The 19356-nt window shown below is 52.8% G+C and overlaps 1 protein-coding gene across 1 annotated transcript; it reads left to right on the top strand.

Annotated features, from left to right (window-relative positions):
* Positions 1–2016: 2016 nt before the first annotated feature.
* On the top strand, positions 2017–19296 carry LOC308481810 (uncharacterized protein; the record flags this gene model as incomplete). Its single annotated transcript, XM_081014517.1, has 7 exons — positions 2017–2874; positions 4826–5425; positions 6505–6576; positions 6793–6954; positions 10363–10529; positions 17644–17803; positions 18913–19296. Exons 2-7 carry the CDS (start codon positions 4862–4864, stop codon positions 19294–19296), a joined length of 1509 nt encoding a protein of 502 aa, XP_080870643.1. The 5' UTR covers positions 2017–2874; positions 4826–4861.
* Positions 19297–19356: the final 60 nt, after the last annotated feature.

Here is a 19356-nt window from a genome sequence, read left to right as displayed (position 1 = left end):
AGTCCAACACCTGCGACGCAGGAATATGCAGCTGTCCCTTCTGGGGATCGAACCGGCAACCCTGGCATTCTCAGCACCAGGCTCTCACCAGCTGAACCATGCAGTGCCGTGCACTCTGCATGGACACAGAGGCAGGGCCTTTATGATAATAATATCATAGAATTGGAGAGTTGGAAGGGACCCTGACGGTCACCCAGCCCCACCCCATCCAGGACAGGTGGCCAGCCAACACCTGCTTTAAAACCTCCAATGAAGGAGTCTGTTGTTACTACTACTCCTACTACTCTCTTACTTGTACTCCACCCATCTGACAGGGTGCCCCAGCCACGACTAGACTGACTCCTCTCTGCTGCTCTGTGGGCACTTTGAGCACCGTTGGGTTTTTTTTTGGGGGGGGGGGAGGCTGCTCCTGTCTTGTGGTTTTATCTGAAGGGCTAGCAAGAGGCCCTTTCTTCCCTGGCAAGGTGGGGGGGGGGGGGAGGTGTCCTTGGAAGATGTTACCTTGATCAGAATCAGTCCTCTGAGCTGCACAGAGTTCCAGGACATCATCATCATCGTCACCATCACCTATCATTTATACCCCTCCCACCTGGCTGGGTTCCCCCAGCACTGAGCTCCTTTGCAGTTGCTGCTGTGGCCCCTCCAGGCGGGTGTCTTTTTGCAAGGGCATTTTGCAGCATTTCATGGAAGCCGCGGCTTAAACGGACCTTCCGCGCTGTGCTGCTTCTCCTCGTTGCCGCCTGGAGGGGGCGCTCTTGCCCTGCCGCGCAGCAGAAGCCAAACCATCCCAGGACACAGAGGTTGCCCTCCTGAGCACAAATCATCCCAGATGCGCCACAAAGGGGCGCCAGGTCAGCCGGGGGGGGGGGGGTTGAGCTGGGGGGGGGGGCTCTGGGTCACTTTTTAAAAGGTCTGGCGGCGTCTTGAATGAGGCTCCTGTTTGGGGCATTTTACTGGCGTATATTTCAATATATTGATTGCAGTGGGAGGGGGGATTCCAGACCAAGCATGTGGGGAGGGGCAGTGTGCAGAGAGACAGAACCCGGCCCCTCAGCCTGGTCGTTGCTTTGCAGGGGGACCCGTTGCCTTGAAAGTGCGCACTCGTTCTTCACCCTCTGGGCATGAGGGGACTTGTGCCATGGGCGCCTGAGAGGCTGTGCAGAGAGACCCCCAAGACCCAACGATGCTCCTTTGGAGCAGCATCCCTGCTCCTCAGCTTCGCCTGGCTCTGGGCACCACACACAACCCCTTCCATGGGTGGTCAAGGGGCATCGTGCCCGCCGGTGGGCCTCCCTGCTGCAATGGCCCTGGCAGACTCTGGTGGAGGTGGGCAGCAGCAGCAGCAGCCATGGCGCAGCCCTTGGAGAAGCTGGCGGAGTGGGCAGCGGTCCTGCCATCTCAATTTGCCCCACAGAAGTAGTGGCACTCAAGAGCCTTGTGGGGAATGAGAAGGGCAGTGACAGCCAGCTGCCCCTGTGCCACAGAGGACACGGAAAGCTGGCCCAGGGCAGGTGCCAGCTGTGGGCACCATGAGAGCGCTAGGAGCCTGGCAGGTGCCCACCCATGCATGACAGGTGATGATGCCAGCCCCGGTTGCACCCGCCCTCCCTCCCTGTGGCTCTGGGGGGCAACCAGGAAGGGGAAAGTGGAGCTTCCCTCCACCCCAAAGTGGGTTCCAGGCTGGGGGGGGGGAGGGCATTGGCATCCAGGGCAGAAGCCGAGCTTTGTGCCACCTGCACTGCGGGGGAGGTCAGAGCCACCCCCCCTCCAGCTCGGAAGCAACCTCTCCCTTTCCTCCTGCTCTCCAGAGGGTTTGCCCCCCCCCCCAGAGTTTCTCTTTCACTTGTGGGCTCCAGAGTCAGCCCAGTGATGGCCTCTGAGGTGAAGGGGGTTCCTTCTTTCTCTTCCCCCAACTTTGCCCGACTTGCCCTTGAGTTAAGCATCAAGCCTCAGGCCCACAACCCTGGAGGGGTCCCAGGCTGCCCCCCTCCGGAGGACCAGCTGTCCAGACCCTTGAGCATCCCCCCCCCCCGGCTCTTAGGGCTGCGGTTGCAGCAGTGGCTGGACCCGAGTGAGGGGGGGAGGGGGTCCTGCTGGTGGGGGGCTGTTCCTCTGGGAAAAGCTCCTCTCCTCCTCCTCGGTGGCAAAGGCGCCTGCCCCCTCCCCCACCAGCTCCCGGGATAGTTGGGAGCCCTGTTGCGTTTCCCCAGTAACGGCGATTGTCTTGCAGCGAGCAAAGAGTTAATGCGAGAGGGCTTATTGTATTAGCCTGAGTGTGCTGAGGGGGTCAGCGGGGCAGAGGGTGGGGGGCAGCGAGGGAGGGTCTCTGCGGCAGCCAGGCAGCCAGAGGGGCTCGCCTCCATTTCCCCAGGGCAGTCTGCCTCTGCTGGTGGGGCTCTTCTGGGCCCAGATCCACGGGGCTTCCTGGGAGGTGCCTTCTTCTCCCTCCTCGTGTGCCAGTTCTCCTTGGGAGGGCTCCCCCCCATCCACCCCGCAATCCCTCCATCCATCCTTCTTCTCCGGCCTGGACTGACAGCTACCAGGAGAGCCCTGGGAGAGGGGGCATTGGGGGCTCCACGCTGCCGCCGGGCGCCCGCCACCAAGCTGGCCTCCAGCAGCTGCTCCAGAGAAGGCCTCCTCCCTGCACGACACGACACCCCGGCAGCCCCGGCTCTCCTCTCCCGATGGAACTTCAGCCCAAGTCCCCCCACCGCCGGGGGCTTCCGACGGCTCCTCTCCGTCCGTCCTGGGGGCAGCGGCCGAGGAGCCCCTGAAGGCAGAAGCGGAGGCAGCCGCCGTGCCCTTGGCCCGCCACCGACCGCGTGGCAGACCTGCCGCCAGCCTTGTGGGGAGCTTCCGTGCCACGCCATGAAGGTAACCACGCCAGCCCTGCGGGGCAGCCTGAGGGCCTGTCACTCATCCCTTCTTGCCCCTCCCCACGACGAAAGTTGGGGCCCAGACCAGAAAGAGGCTAAATGGAAGCAGGGTTTTTGAGGTGGAGGGCAGAGGACATGAGGAGCCAGTGGCACCTGGCGGGTGGGCTCAGCAGAAGAGCAGGCTTGGGGGTGCGGAGCTGTGGGCTCCCCCTGCTGCCCCCTGTCCCTCCCAGCACCCACAACTCTGCTCCCCTTTGCTCCAGTGGAGCAAGCAGGTAGAGGGGGTCCCGTCAGTGGCATGGCCGGCGGGGGGGGGGGGGCTGCTCTGCCATCATTCTGAGACTCCTCAAGTGGCAGGTGGCTGGGTTGTGTGTGTGCGACTGGTGGCCCCAGGTGGCGCCTCTGCCAAGGACGCTGTCTCCTCCTGGCCCAGCATGGCCTTGTCAGGCGGGGGTGATGGGTGGGCTGTGGGCAGCCACCTGTCTGGGGCCGCTTGATGGATGGCTCCCCGGACGCCCTGCTTGTCCCTGGACCGCCCCCCTCCAGAGGCTTTTGTCAGGGGGGCTCTGCGGACAGATGGCTTCTCCTTCCGCTGGGCTCCAGCTTGCCCAGGTTTAAGCGCAGGGACCCGGCAAGGAGGCATCCGTTAGCAGCAGCTGCTGGTCCGTCTGTCTCACTGGCTTCCCCCTCATTTGCATTGGGACGCTGGGATGGAGCCCTGGCTCTGGGGAGGTCTGTGCCACAGAGGAGATGCTGAGTGCCCCCCCAAGGGCTCGGCTGCCCGGAGCAGCTCCTCCATCGCCAGCTTCCTTCCCTGCCCCCCAGGCCATATTAGGGACTGAGTTTCAGCCCCAGTCACCCTTGGGTGCTTTGGGCAAACACCCTTTGGGCTCTGCCTCCCGGCCTGTGGCTTTTATTCTCTTTGGCACCCCAGAGGCCAAGCCTCCCCTGAGCCAGAAGGGCAGGGGCGCAGGCAGGATGGGTGCAGCCCCCCTGGGTGGGAGCCTGCTTCCGTGAGACCCTCACCAGGGTGCAGGAGGGCTCCCTGCCAGCAAGGACCACGTTCCTGTTCCCCAGCAAGCCCAGGAGTGGCTGACACCTTCTGGGCTCCTCCTAAACGCTGGGCTTAATTTCTGGCTGGGCTCATCCAAAGACATAAGCGCTTAATCCCCTCAAGTGTTTCCTGGTTCTCAGAGATTAGGGAGGCGATTTCTGTTTGTGGTATTGCAGCATTTGCACGTTTGACGCCCTGGGCTCCTTTGGAGGAAAGTCCGGGTGTAAATGTAGTGGAATCACAGAACTGAAGAGTTGGGGGACCCAAAGGGTCCTCTAGTCCAACCCCGACAATGTTTTTCCAAAATCCTCTGGTGGGATTTGATCCTACGGGAGAGGTCTGGCTATGGTCCCCACTTCTGTTCGGTTTCAGAGGTCCTGCTGGGCTTGGATTTCTGGCCTGGGTCTTGAGGGGGTCCAAAACTAGACTTGAAATGATGCTTGCCTACTTTTGCCCATAGCAACAACTTTCCCCCCTAGCAACAGAGTTTCCTTAGCAACGGACTACTTTATTAGACAGGCTGTGAAAGAGATAATGTGTCTGGCCATTACTCTGCCCAGATGGCTGGAGAGCAGAGAGGAGGAATGAACCTCATAGTTTTTCTTTAATTTCCTTAGACCTGTAGTTGCATAAGTTGTAATGTTAATTCTTCAATAAATACTTGAAGGAGAACTGGAATGGGTGAGGGGCTTATTCCCACATGGGAATTCACCAACAGATTGAGCAGAACTGAGAAAGAAGATTCTGGAAGACTTTCTGGGTGGCTCTGTGGACTGAAAAAGGAACCCCCAATGATGGGCATGGTGCCTGCTCTGGGTGCCCTCCTGGGCCTCCCACTTGCTCGCGGGCAGGCAAGGTGGCTTCTCCTGCTCCTCCTCCTCCTCCTCTGTTTCAGGCAAGGCTCTGAGAACTGTCTCCTCAGCCACCAGCCATGGGCAACGCGGGGGGCAGACCCAGCTGCCTGGGGGAGAAAAGCCAGAAGCCGGACGACTTCCTGAAGGACTCCTATCTCAAGGACCTGGGCCTGGCGTCCGGGCGCCCCTCCAGGAGGAACAACGCAGGGGGCCACGGGGGCCCCCCGGAGAAGCCTCCACTCAGCCCCCGGGTGATCGAGAATGGCTGGAGCGTGGCGACGCTGGGGGGGCCCAGCAAGAGCCAGCAGGGCAGCCCCCTCCCCAAGCAGAACAACATGGACGTCAAGGTGCAGAACGGGGGGGCCCTCAGCTGCAGCAACCCCCTCAAGGCCCAGCTGGAGGCGGCAGCGGCGGTGGCGGGGGCTGCCTGGAGTCCCCCCCGGGGGTTGGCGCACGGGAGCGGCTGGGTCTGGAAGCCCCTCACCACCACCGAGGTGACGGAGGTGACGGAGGTGACCGAGACCGTTGTGACTGAGATCGTGGAGGTGACCGAGTACCCCGGGGGCGACCGGAGCAAAGAGCCCACCGTCACCAGGCGGGTCAAGGTGCTCACGGAGTGCGCAGGAGGAGCCCTGCCAGAGGTTAATAGACGGGGCAGGGGGAGCCCAGGACGCCCCCATTCCTCCCCACGTACACATGCATTGCTTCCACTCCCTTTGCTGCGCTGCGCAGGGGGGGGGGGGCGGCTGGGAAAGCGGGCTGGAAACTGGGAGGCCCCTAGTCTGGATCCCACTTTGGCCCTGGGAGGAATTGGGGGGGGGCATCTGTGACACACAGAGAGGCACCAGTGCTACCGAATCCCTGTTGCTGGAGACTGCGGGAGGGGCGAGGTTTCTCGCACTCAGATCCCGCTTGCTGGCTTCCCATCAGGGCATCTGGTTGGCCACTGCAAGAACAGGATGCTGGGCTAGATGGGGCCTGATCCTGCAGACTCCACTTAGGTTCTTATGTTCATAGAATGAGGCTGGTCCGCCTTACAAGGTGGTTGTGTGGATAACGGAGTGAAGATCATGTATGTGCAGCTTTTTTTTTACCAGTGTGGAAAATGAGCAGCTCCACGTGGGGTGAGTCACTCTGGAGCCGGTCGCTCTGCTGCCCAAAATGGTGGTGCCTGCAGTGAGGCCAGCTGATGGCAGCATGGGTGCTGCCCACTCTGTTCTTCTGCTCCACACCCCTCCCAGGCGCATGCAGTTTGGGGCCATTTCCCAATCGCTTGGGGAGGAGGCTCTGGTTGTCAGAAGCTGCCTGGGGTGCCTGGCCTGGGGGCAGCATTGGGTGGGTGGGTGGGGGCTCTGGGATACAACAATCAGCAGGAAGGCGGCTGGATCCATCTCTGCAGGCAGGGCCCCAGCAGAGCCACCCCCGGTGCCACGCACTTCTCCTTCCCTGCGTATCCAGAAGGCCACCCTCTGAGCCAGGCAACCAATGTAGTTCCTGTGGAGGGAGACCCCCCTCCCCATGCAAAGCTGGTGGTGCTGGTTCCCCTGAAGCTGAGCTCTCCTGGAAGTGCTGGCCTGAGCCTCCTGCTCGTGTGTGTGTGTGTGTGTGTGTGTGTGTGTGTGCCCCTGCACATTAGTGGGCAGGCTGCTGCAGGCCCCCTCCCTCCATCCTGAGTCTGAGGGTGCAAAGCCTCTGCCCTGTGCCTGGTTTTCTCCCACAGCTCCAGAACAGCCAGAGCTGGCCTGCTGGCCAGGGGGACCCTCTGGAGCCGTGGAGCAGCCCCAGCAGCAAGGTAAGGGCCGGGCGGGGAGGCAGAGCCTGCTCAGTCATGCTCTAGGGCAGGGTAGGGGGCTGGAGGAGGAGGAGGTGGGGCTGGGGTCATGCAAGTCTGCCTCGCCACCTCCATGCTCCCACCAGGTGCCAGGAGGCTTTTGCTGTGGGACTGGGGCTCCCCCAAACAGAGCTGCTGCTGGCCTCACTCTGAGCTCACCCTCCTTCCCTCCCCCAGGCAGCTGCTGCCTTCCTAGGAGAGGTGTGGGGCGCAGAGCAGGCCCAGGTGACTCTGAGGAAGCTTCTCTCTTGGGTCAGCGACATGGAGGAGCTCATGGCCAACCAGAAGCCCCCATCCTCCGAAGCCAAAGTGGTGAAGGCGCAGCTGCAGGAGCAGAAGGTGAGCTCTTGCGCAGGCAGCGTGTGGGTGTCGTCACACCTTGGGGTGCCAGGCCTTGGGGAGCAGAGGAGGGTTCCCAAGATGATAAAGGGCCTGGAAACTAATAAACGAAAATCTGCCCTTATTCCCTTATGGGGGACACAAGAGGCCTTATAGAGTCCTTTGTAGGTTCCCCATCCGTCAGAGAAAATAACAGAGGCCAACCAGAGAATATTGAGAAGCAAAGCAGCTAGTAAGCCTGATCTTTATTGAACTGTTGCAACAGGGTCCTCACCACACGCAGGAGGGAGAAGAACCCTGAGCAATGGTGAGCAAGCCCTTATAGAGACATTTTAAATTCTCTGCCCTGGAGCTCCAGACCACCCCTCCATAACATCATACCTACATCACAGAAAGGGGCGGTCTACAACAGAAATCTGAGTGCGTTGTTTATCTCCTGTCTGGCAGGTCACCTCTTAATGCTCACTTGATTGGATACCCTGGGGAGCCTGGCCAGTCTTTTGTAATGATAAATACTTAGTTCCTGAGCCAGGTCACAGGCTCACACCTTATTCATATCTTAAATGTGCCCTTAAGACAGGATTTGTGAAGGAAAAGACAATGGGGAGGCTTTTCCATTTGACTTTGCAGAGAAAACACCTGGTCAGTTTGGGAGTCAAAAGGGCTTGATGGCTGCTCCTCTGCACTGCCCCAGACATGTGGTTTATATATTTATGTACGTTTTTGCTTGGTACATTTATGAACCTTTATTATATACGTAAGACCTTAATTTTTTTATTTCAAAACGAAGAATCATGAGGAGGGAGGGAGGGAGGGAGGGAGTTGGGCACAATTCAGCCTGAAGTGGAGAAGACAGAAGGCTCATCCACACTTGCCTTGATTCCACACTTTCTAGGCTCAGATCTGAGCTTTCCACTTCCAGGTCTAAGGGTTGTTGGGTTTTTGTTTTGTTTTGTTTTTTGGTCCTGCCGTTTCCCCCAGGAAAATTCACGTTTAACCCCTGAATTGGAGCAAACAGCAACATGCAGAAAACCTGCTTGCCACTTGCTCTGATTCTGTTGTGAAACCCCCAGGGAAACCCTGGGCTTTGCTGGATGCTCAGTTCCCCTGTCAGTGCACGAAAAAGAGAGAGAAGAGAAGCAGGCAAAAAGCAAAAGCAAAGCAGGTCTTGTGCCTTTGATAGGTTATTTGTCGGGACAGAGAGTCAACACACAGGAAAGGAGGAAACCCCCCACCCAAGGGTGTTCTGTAATTTCCCACCCAGCAGTGAGAAACCCCACCCCTAAGATGCCAGTGGATCATGGACAAAACATCAAAGGTGCATCACAAAATTAGGAGGAGTTACAACTGGTCAAACAGGTCAAAATTACACCATGTCCACCGAGGCGTTTTGTGAATTGCTGGTCTCACACATTCTGCGTGAGAATTTACATTTGGCCTTGATATTTCAGTTTTGGCAAGTTCCAATCCGGTGGCAGTTTGGGAGACTGGCAGAAGGGACACCTTCTATTCACCAGGCAGCCTGGCAAACATCACAAGGGAGCTTATCAGTTTCTGTGACTGAGACAGTTATTGTCTTGGAGAAGCCCTCTTTGACACTTCCTGGGTGGAGTCCCTGCCTAAACCATCTCACTCTCCGGGGATTATGGCAGCAGTGTGCGATTTAGCAAGTTTATTTAACAGAATGAATCACTTACAAATCTTTTTACAATGCATTTCATTTTCTTAGCACAACAGGGTCAGTTGATGCTGCTGTGCATGTTGTTACATTTGCCAGCAGACAGTCCCACTCATAAAACAAGTGATATTACCTGCTCTTTCCCAATCCTGGCCATGAGGGGGCGCTGTGGTGCACCGATTTTGACATTGGGGGTTATGGCAGTTTGACCCCTTAAATCTGACATTTCTGCAAGGTGTGATGTTTATTAGGGGGTTCCCTGCATTGTTTTTGGGGTGGTGTATGTGATGTGGTGCTTTGTGGATTAGATGCCTCTAGATGCCTTTATGGATGTGAATCTGTGGCAAGTGAAGGTGGCTATGATGGCATTGGTGTAACCATTTTATCCAAGATCCCTGCATTGCTGGGGGTTGGCATAGAGGACCTTTGTGGTGGTGGTGGTGGGGGGGCTTCCTACATCACATTTCTATGACTCTGTGAAAAGCAGGACACTTTTGTAAGTTGGCCTCAGAGTTTCCTCTGGGTCTGTGGAAGGAGAATAGAAAGGAAACCCCACCCCAGAGGAACCTTTGGCTCTCTGTTTTAAATGAACAGTGCAAGTAGAAGCTTGTTCTCCAGCGTTTGGGGAGGAGGGGGGCGTGGCTGGCCTGGCCTGGCCTGGGAGTCTCTCTCCACCCCCTGGGCACTTCCAGAGAAATAGGCATCATCTTCCCACATCTGACTTGGCCATCTTGGGAGCAGCCACACTTGGCAGCATGGGATTACCAGCCTCTGAGCTGCCCAGTCCCTGTGCCCAGTTTGGGGTCTGCCACTGCCTGCCTTGTAAGGAGGAGGAGGGGGTCCCACGGGCAAAGTCTTCTGGGGGGGGGCTCTGCACCCCTCTTGCCCTCTGCATTCTCACTGCAAGAAGCAAAGCTCAGAGAGAGGGGTCTACTTTTCTGATGTGATAAAACTGGAGAGGTTAGAATGTACAATTTAATAATTAGTTATTACTTAAAAGTGTTGGAAGAGCTAACTGTAAAGCACAAGGGCTGTACCACAAAATAATTGACAGAATTAAATAAGTGTTAGGGGGAAACCTGTTCTCTGAAGAGGGATGCCAGAAGGGACACAGGGTCAGCCGCTGAGGCCCCCTCATGCCCTCCGGAGTTGCTGGTCATCACTGGGCCTTGAAGGAGCAGATTCCGTCATTTGACTGTGCGGAGGGTGAAGGAGGACTTTCTTTTGTCTGTCCTGAATTCCCCACTATTCAGCTTCACTGGGTGACCCCGTTGAGGTCAAGTATTACACAAGAGGGAGAGAAACGTCTCTCCGTCCACTTCTCACTTGCTGCCTTTTATCCCTCGCTGCTCCTGACGCCAAGAACCTCTTCCCCAGATAGACCACCCTGAGGCCTCTGAATCGCTTCTCCAAACAGCCTTTCCCATGGAAGCCAGGTGGAAACTTCCTGTTCAGAGGCAGTCTACCCCTAAATACCAGGCCATGGAGAAGGGCTGTTGGAAACAAAGCGAAATTGGCTTGATGGGTCTTCTTTGGACTGATCCGGGTTCTTATTAAATGGAAAAGTTCCTCCCAACCCTTGGAGTGGAGCAGGCCAGCTTCTTTTGCCAGGGAACTGCGCTGGGTGTTGCTGCACCCAAGGCGGTGCCAGACTCGGTTGTCCTCCCCCCTTGGAGCGTGTCCATGAAGGGAGCTTGGCATCACCCTCTACCTTCTCTGACCCCAAACAGCTTCTAAGGCGCCTTCTGGACGAGCGCAGGTCCCATGTGGAGGGTCTTCTGCAGGAGAGACGGGCACCCTCTGAGCCCCCTGGCACCACAGACGGGCACGGAAAGGACGGAGGCCTTGCCAACCTCCAGGAGAAGTGGCAGACGCTAATCCAGGGGGCAGAAACCAGGTGAGTCCCTAGAGGGGGAGAGGCCTTTGGTGGGGCTCAGGGGTTGTGCCAAAGGCACCATAGAAAATGTGGGTTTGGGGAAGAGATTTGAAGGCAGGGAGAGAGGCGTTCAGGAAAGCAGGTCCGGGTCTGAGGGGGAGGGCAGTGTGAAAGGGCAAAGCAGGCAATCCAAGGTGTTATACAAAGGGGGGGGGCATTGGTGCAATTCTCCCCTCACGCACAACATCACCTTGTCAGTCAGAGAAATGAACAAAAACAGAGGCAAGACAACATAGTAGAAATCAAGGCTGGCTTTTCTTTTTTTCTTTTTTTTTTGAATAATTTTTATTTAAGTTTTCAACAACAAAAAAAGAAAAAAAATACACAATACATATCTCAAAAAAAAGAACAAAAAAGATAACAAGAACACACAAAAAAGAACACAATTCAACAATAAAAGACAAAAAACATAACAATTAAAAACAATATCTCTTTTCCATTTCCGTTTTTTTAGTTTGCTTATTTTCTGGACTTCCTCATACCTCCCTCTTTTGTATTCCAATCCAAATTGTTTGTCCAGCAATTTCTTTTCAACTTTTTTAATCCCAATCTTTAACTTTAGTATAATATTGTAATATATGTCTTCAATTTCTTTAAACCTGATCTTTAATCTTAATATAATATAACATTAAAATTTTCCCTCTTAATTGTCAGATTTCCATTTCTTTAAACATCTTTAATCCTAATCTTAATCTTAATCTATCATTAACTTTAACCTGTACAGCTGGAAACCGCTTATTTTCAGTCCAACATCACTCTAACATTCTTTGATTTTACAATGTTTCTGAAGATAGTTTTTGAATTTCTTCCAATCTTTTGGCTTTTCTTTTTTGCATTAAGGTTTTTATTAAAGCTTTTCATAATACAGAAAGATATAGAAAACTAATGCAAATTTTTAAAACCAGGGGAAAAAACAGCTATGGGGGGGGGGGGGGAGAAGCAGGAAGAAGGAAAGGGAAAGGGAAAAAGAGAAAGCAAGAGAGAAAGATAAAAAGGAGTTCCAATTTTCCATCTGCTGGTTACATAAAATTAAATAACATTACAACATTCTGTTAAACAATATTTCTTTGAGGTCCATGTTTTTTAAAAAAATGATTCATTTCCTTTTCCCCAAAAAAGAGGGATTCCCAAATTATTGTTAGTAGTAGTAAATATCCACTTACGTTTTTTCTTTAAATATCAACTTTACCTCCAATAATTCCCACCAACATGCCTCCATATTAATAGTCAATTATTCTATCCTTGCCCATGATAAAGCCTTTCCACTGGGAACACATATTGAAATAATATTCCATAATTCATTTCTTGTTACATATCCTTAAATTCATGCCCAGTTCAATAAACTCAATTTCCATTTCCTGTTGTGTTTACCATAGCATTCTCCTCCTCTAGGATTTTCCATTTACCTTTCTTCCTATCCTTTTTCCAGAGAGAGAACTATTAATTTAGTAGCATCATTCTCTGAATTCGCTCCAAGTTGTATTCAGAATGGTTTCTCTCTGCTAGAACTGAGGAAAGAGCTAGGACTGAAGGCTTTTCCCCTTCTGAGCTCCATCAATGCCAAATTCAGATCATTTTATCTTCCTCTTCTCCTCCCAAGTCCTTGTATCAAAGGCATTTCCATTTCACCATCTGCTTTCTCCAATTTTGTTTCAACATCATCCAGTCCTGCCAGCTTTTCATAGGTATTCTCCGTTTTTCACTTCATATCTCTCTGATTCATTTCTTTCCCCCTTTCATCAAATGCTGATCTGATCATTTTTAGTTGTTTGGCCATCAACTATTGAACAATACCAACAGTCACTGGGATATCCAAAGGTATCTTTGCCACACTGGATGTGTTTGATGTTATTAACAACTCAGCCTCTTTATAAGTCCCGACTCTACCTTAAATTTTTTGCCTTAAGATCACAGTCACAACAATAATATTTTCCCACAGAGGAAATAATGGCTGAATTACTTTCAGTTTCCCAGCAACATTCATTTTCGAAAGAAGAATCATAGAATCATAGAGTTGGAAGAGACCACAAGGGCCATCGAGTCCAACCCCCTGCCAAGCAGGAAACACCATCAGAGCACTCCTGACATATGGTTGTCAAGCCTCTGCTTAAAGACCTCCAAAGAAGGAGACTCCACCACACTCCTTGGCAGCAAATTCCACTGTCAAACAGCTCTTACTGTCAGGAAGTTCTTCCTCATGTTTAGGTGGAATCTTCTTTCTTGTAGTTTGGATCCATTGCTCCGTGTCCGCTTCTCTGGAGCAGCAGAAAACAACCTTTCTCCCTCCTCTATGGGCCATCCTTTTATATATTTGAACATGGCTATCATATCACCCCTTAACCTCCTCTTCTCCAGGCTAAACATGCCCAGCTCCCTTAGCCGTTCCTCATAAGGCATCGTTTCCAGGCCTTTGACCATTTTGGTTGCCCTCCTCTGGACACGTTCCAGTTTGTCAGTGTCCTTCTTGAACTGGGGTGCCCAGAACTGGACACAGTACTCCAGGTGAGGTCTGACCAGAGCAGAATACAGTGGCACTATTACTTCCCTTGATCTAGATGCTATACTCCTATTGATGCAGCCCAGAATTGCATTGGCTTTTTTAGCTGCCGCGTCACACTGTTGGCTCATGTCAAGTTTTTGGTCAACCAAGACTCCTAGATCCTTTTCACATGTACTGCTCTCAAGCCAGGTGTCCCCCATCTTGTATTTGTGCCTCTCATTTTTTTTGCCCAAGTGCAATACTTTACATTTCTCCCTGTTAAAGTTCATCTTGTTTGTTTTGGCCCAGTTCTCTAATCTGTCAAGGTCGTTTTGAAGTGTGATCCTGTCCTCTGGGGTGTTAGCCACCCCTCCCAGTTTGGTGTCATCTGCAAATTTGATCAGGATGCCCTTGAGTCCATCAGCCAAGTCGTTGATAAAGATGTTGAATAAGACCGGGCCCAAGACAGAACCCTGTGGCACCCCACTAGTCACTCTTCTCCAGGATGAAGAGGAACCATTGATGAGCACCCTTTGGGTTCGGTCAGTCAGCCAGTTACAAATCCACTGAGTGGTAGCATAGTCAAGACCGCATTTTACCAGCTTCTTTACAAGAATATCATGGGGCACCTTGTCAAATGCCTTGCTGAAATCAAGGTAGGCTACATCCACTGCGTTCCCTTCATCTACCAGGCTTGTAATTCTGTCAAAAAACGAGATCAGGTTAGTCTGACATGACTTATTTTTCAGAAATCCATGCTGACTATTGGTGATCACAGCATTCCTTTCTAGGTGCTCACAGACTGTTTGCTTAATGATCTGCTCCAGAATCTTCCCTGGTATTGATGTCAGACTGACTGGGCGGTAATTATTTGGGTCCTCTCTTTTCCCCTTTTTGAAAATAGGGGCAACATTTGCCCTCCTCCAGTCTGCCGGGACTTCTCCAGGAATTCTCAAAGATGACTGCCAGTGGTTCTGAGATCACATCTGCCAGTTCTTTTAATACTCTTGGATGCAGTTCATCTGGCCCTGGAGACTTGAATACATCTAAACTAGCCAAGTATTCTTGTACTATCTCCTTAGTTATTCTGGGCTGTGTTTCCTTTGCTGAATCATTTGCTCCAAATTCTTCAGGTCGGGCATTGTTTTCTTTATCGGAGAAGACTGAGGCAAAGAAGGCATTGAGGAGTTCAGCCCTTTCTGTGTCCCCTGTTTGCATTTCACCATCTTCTCCTCTGAGTGACCCCACTGTTTCTTTGTTCTTCCTTTTGCTACGGACATACCCATAAAAGCCTTTTTTGTTGCTTTTAACCTCTCTAGCAAGCCTGAGTTCATTCTGTGCTTTAGCTTTTCTGACTTTGTGTCTACACGTGCTGGCTATTTGTTTGAATTCCTCTTTGGTGGTTTCCCCCCTTTTCCATTTTTGGTACACATCCTTTTTTAATCTTAACTCAGTTAAAAGTTCTTTAGATAGCCACCCTGGCTTCTTTAGGCACCTTCCACGTTTCCATCTCATTGGTATTGCCTGACGTTGTGCTTTTACTATCTCCCTCTTAACAAACTCCCAGCCATCATGAACTCCCTTTCCTTTTAGTATTACTGTCCATGGGATCTCACCCAGCACTTCCCTAAGTTGTATGAAGTCGGCTTTCTTAAAGTCAAGAAATTGAGTCCTAGTATGCTTGGCTGCTCCTTTCCGCTGTATAGTAAACTTCAGAAGAGCATGATCACTCGCGCCTAATGATCCTTCCACTTCTACCCCACTAACCAGGTCATCAACATTGGTTAGGACCAGATCTAAAATGGCTGTTCCTCTTGTTGCTTCTCCCACTTTCTGGACAATGAAGTTGTCTGCAAGGCCAGTGAGGAATCTGTTTGACCTTATGCTCTTGGCTGAGTTTGACATCCAACAAATATCCGGGTGTCAGGGCTGCCTCAAGTCTCAGCTCACAAAAGACCAACGCCTTTCTTTTCTTATATACAAAAGTGTTTATTGCAGTTCATTGTTTGCTTCAGATCCGAGGCGCGCAGCCCTACGTCTGCTAGGCTTAGACCGCTGAAGTCCCTTCTGAATCTGTCCCCGCCCTGCACCAGTTTAAGAGGCTTGCGCTGCTCCACCTCTTTCTCTCTTTCCTTTTCCGCAGGGTCTTTCTGCCCACTGGGGTTTCGCCCCTCCTGGATTCCTCCGACGCGGAATCAGACTGCTCTTGCCCCCTCCTGCGGGCTTTGGGACCTGGCCCCTCCTCCGGGCTCCCTGTACTTCCGCGCGCCTCTACATTTGAACTTGGCGCGCGCCCCCAACCTCTAACTTTCCTTTTGACAGCTACGCTACTCCCTTCACTACTCCCCTCCCCTTCCGGGAGGGTGGCTTGCTCCGACCTCCCTCCTTTCTCTACTGCTGGAGCCGCCTCCCCTGATACACTGGAACCTCCACCCCCTTCGCTGCACTCTGGCGGGGAGGCTGGTCCTGATGCCCAGCTGCCACTTTGGGATCCCCCGCTGGCCCCCTGCTCCTGACAAGTCCCCCCTGGGGCTCCCCTGGCCTTGACCACCGGCGCCCCCTTCTGGGAATCCTCTGATTCGCTGGAAAGACTCATGGAATCTCTAGAGTCATTGTCATCCTCTTCCTCGCTGTCCTGGGATTCATCCCCATCGCTCTCCATCTCCTGCCTACCCTGTGCCTCTGTCCCTGAACCCCTGACACCGGGTAATTGAAGTCCCCCATTACTACTATCTCCCTTCCTTTTGCATGCTTGGCCATCTGTTCCAGGAAGGCATCATCTATGTCCTCCGTTTGGCTTGGGGATCTATAGTAAACTCCCACAATGAGGTCACAATTTTGACCCAAATGCTCTCACTTTGGCTTTGAGGTTCTAAATCTTGGATCTCTTCACAGGTATTCACATCCCTGACATATAACGCCACTCCTCCTCCTTTCTTGTCTGGTCTGTTTCTCTGAAATAGATTGTATCCCTCCATTATTCCAATCGTGGGACTTATCCCACCAGGTTTCAGTGATGCCTATTATGTCATATTTAGTTTGCTGTACCAAGAGCTCAAGCTTAAGAAGAAAAAGACTTGTTCGATTAATCTTTATTGCCAACCATAAATCATGCTTTTCACTCTGCTTTAGACACTTTAATGACCCATTTTCTTTCCCTTCTTAAAGACAGAAAGCAGCTCTTGCAAATTTTAGAATCAGCAGACAGAGAAATTTCTCTAAATTAACAGATGATCCCAAATTTTTTTTACAAAGAGAGGCTGCAGGTCTTATACCCATAAAGGGTTCTTACATGGCGTTTGGACACAATGTCGGTTCCTCAACTCACCTTGACTCATTGTAGCCCCCATCTCAGTCCCCAAACACCAACATCAGAGAACAGCCTTGACCAGAGCATTTGCGGTTACTCCCTCAATCCCTCTTTATCCCAGAGTGATCTGATAGCCAGAACTTCAATCTGATTACCATCCATCACCACGTAATTATCTTCTGTCAGCAGAGAGCCAACAGAAAGACGGTCAACCTGCCATTTCCTCTCCTGGAAATCCACAAGGCTGGCTTTTCTTTATTGGTCCATTTGCAAACAGAGTCTCTCCCCCCAACCAAATGCAAGGGAGTTGAGAAGCAAAGGTGTGTAGCATCTTTTAAAACCTCATAAAGTATTCGTCTCCCCTTTAAAGAAAGACCACCCCAAAAAACAACACAGATACATCACAAAATGGGTTGCAGATGTAAATCAGATCCTGCTCAGAGTTCATGTTTTCCAACATTGACTCCAGAATCCGTTGACACAGACCTGCTTCACTCATGCAAAGATATCTGCTCCTCTGCTTGGAAACTTATCAATACTTGTTAAACCAGTTTCACAGAGGGGAGGCTCAGAAAGGATGTCCTACTTTGGGAGAGGAGGGGTTTCTGAGGTCAGCTAAGGCCTAAACATGCCCTCAGTTTTGCTCTCTTGTGAGAGTCTTGTGAGCCTGGTGTGGGGCACATGCACCCAATATGGGTGATGGTGGGTGTGAAATTGCACGACAAAGGGATGAGGCAGCTCTGGGGACCATTTGCTGCAAGTCAAAGCCTAGTGCCCCTTCCTTGTGCAAAGAGGTGGATGTGAGGGAGGGCTCTCCCCTGGTGCTCAGCCCCCCCCCCGCTTTGTCTGGGAAGCGGACTGGAGTTAAACTTCTTATCCAAAGCAGCTTCACCTCTGAGCTCTTCCTTCCTGTCCTCAGCCAAGTCTCAGAAGTCCTTGGCACCTTCTGCCTCCCCACGTGGAGCCTTCCTGGAACACCACTGTTCCATCCTGCCCTGGCATTTGGCTCCCTTCTTGGGGGGGGGGCGCTTTGTGTGCCAGAAGCACAAGGAAGAGGCAGCTCAATCCGTCAGACCAGCCAGGCCACAAGGGCAGGGGGAGGCCTGCTTGCCACGTGCCCTAGACCTGCCTTTTCATGGCGCTGGTCCTCATGGCTCCTTGCTGCCTGCTGTGGCCGAAAGGCAGCCTTTGCGCAGGGCTGTGTGTCTTCCTGGGTCTGGTGTGCCTGGTGCTGGAGGTTGTTCCCATCAACATCTTCCCACCCTGCCTCTTCTCTCTTCCAACAGGCACAGCTCCCTGGAGCGGATCCTTCCTGCAGCCCACACCTTCCAGGAGTCTGTCGACGTTTTCCAGGACTGGCTGGCCTCCACAGAGAGGAAGCTGGCTGAGCTGTGGAGAGCCAATGGGAGCCTCAGCCAGGCGCAGGGAGCCCTTCAGCAAGTCCAGGTATGGTGGCCTGGGAGGGGGAAGTGGCCTTGGGAGCCTCAAGAGGGAAGGAGACCCAAGTCAGGGTCTTTTCTTGATTGGTTTTTTATTGATTTTCCATAAAGCTATGGACAGACAAACCCACAATTAATAAAAATAAAAATAAAAATAAAAATTATTTATACCCTGCCCATCTGGCTGGGTTTCCCCAGCCACTCTCGGCAGCTCACAACAGAATAATAATAATAATAATAATAATAATAATAAAGTGATGAAACATCAATCCTTAAAAACTTCCCTAAACAGGGCTGCCTTCAGGTGTCTTCTAAAAGTCAGTTGTTTATTTCCTTGACATCTGATGGGAGGGCGTTCCACAGGGCGGGCGCCACCACCAAGAAGGCCCTCTGCCTGGTTCCCTGTAACCTCACTTCTTGCCGGGAGGGAACCGCCAGAAGGCCCTCGGAGCTGGACCTCAGTGTCCGGGCTGGATGATGGGGGTGGAGACGCTCCTTCAGGTCTACTGGGCCGAGGCTGTTTACACAAACCATACACAGAGCATATTCAATATAAAAAACAAATTACAGAGAAGCCATTGCATGTGACCAAGGTTTTAAGGTGAGTCTATACAGCCCAGCCACAATGAGGAGTCTGGAGAGGAGATTTATATCATCCAAAAAGGAGGCCAGTCTGCGTCAGAGCAGTGGGGTTTGGCTTTCCCCCAGACTGCACGTCTGTGACCAGGTCCCAAGGAGACCCACAAACTCCCCTTTTGCAAACAGACACAGAAGCATTTCTGCAAGGATCCGGGCAGCAGCCAGATGTAAACTGGAGGTGGGTGGAGGAAGGCGTGGTGAGGACAGAAGCCCCCCACCCCTTGACCCCTGGAAGAGTGGCTTCCTCACCCCCTTCATGCCCACCCTGTTCCTGAGCCCTCTCCTTCCAAGTGCCCCACTGCAGTGGGCATGGGGCAGGCAGGAGGAACTTGTGCTCCAGGAAGCTGAGGCTCTCCAGACCTCACAGGACCAGCAGAGCCACTTCAGTCGCCTCTTGGCCTCAGCTGGAGGGGGGAGTTTCCATGTGAAGGAGGGGGTCTCTTTGCACCAATTCTGCCTGCTTCTGTCTCCCTCCAGGACCTCTGTGAGGAAATCCGGTCCAAGACGGCTGACCTGGAACGGGCTCTGGAGCACGGGCAGCGGCTTCTGGAGATGGTGGCAGGCAAGTGGGGGACGGCAGTGACTTTGGGGCTCCCCCGAAACACCCACCCTCAAGAGATGACCCTGTGGGGGAGCAGGGCTGGCAGGGCAGCTGGGGGGGGGGGGCTGGCAGCATCAGAAGGAAAGCCCCCCACAAACAGTGCTCCTCCCAGCATGGGTCACACCAGTCTGGCTGCACCGAACGGCAGATATCAGATTAGACCAGCGGAGCTTCTTGGGATGCTCTGCTGTGGGGCAGGAAACGCTTTTCCTCCAGCAGCCCCAATGGCTCCTCTGGCGTCTCGGCTCCTCCAGGATTAGGTTCCTGGAAATGGGCCCTGGGTTCTCCGGGGGGTCTTGGGGCTGGGTGGGGGGTGCAGC

Source organism: Podarcis pityusensis (assembly GCF_964106645.2).
Source record: "Podarcis pityusensis genome assembly, chromosome: 7".
Classification (NCBI taxonomy): domain Eukaryota; kingdom Metazoa; phylum Chordata; class Lepidosauria; order Squamata; family Lacertidae; genus Podarcis; species Podarcis pityusensis.
This window is presented reverse-complemented; position numbering and strand designations above follow the sequence as displayed.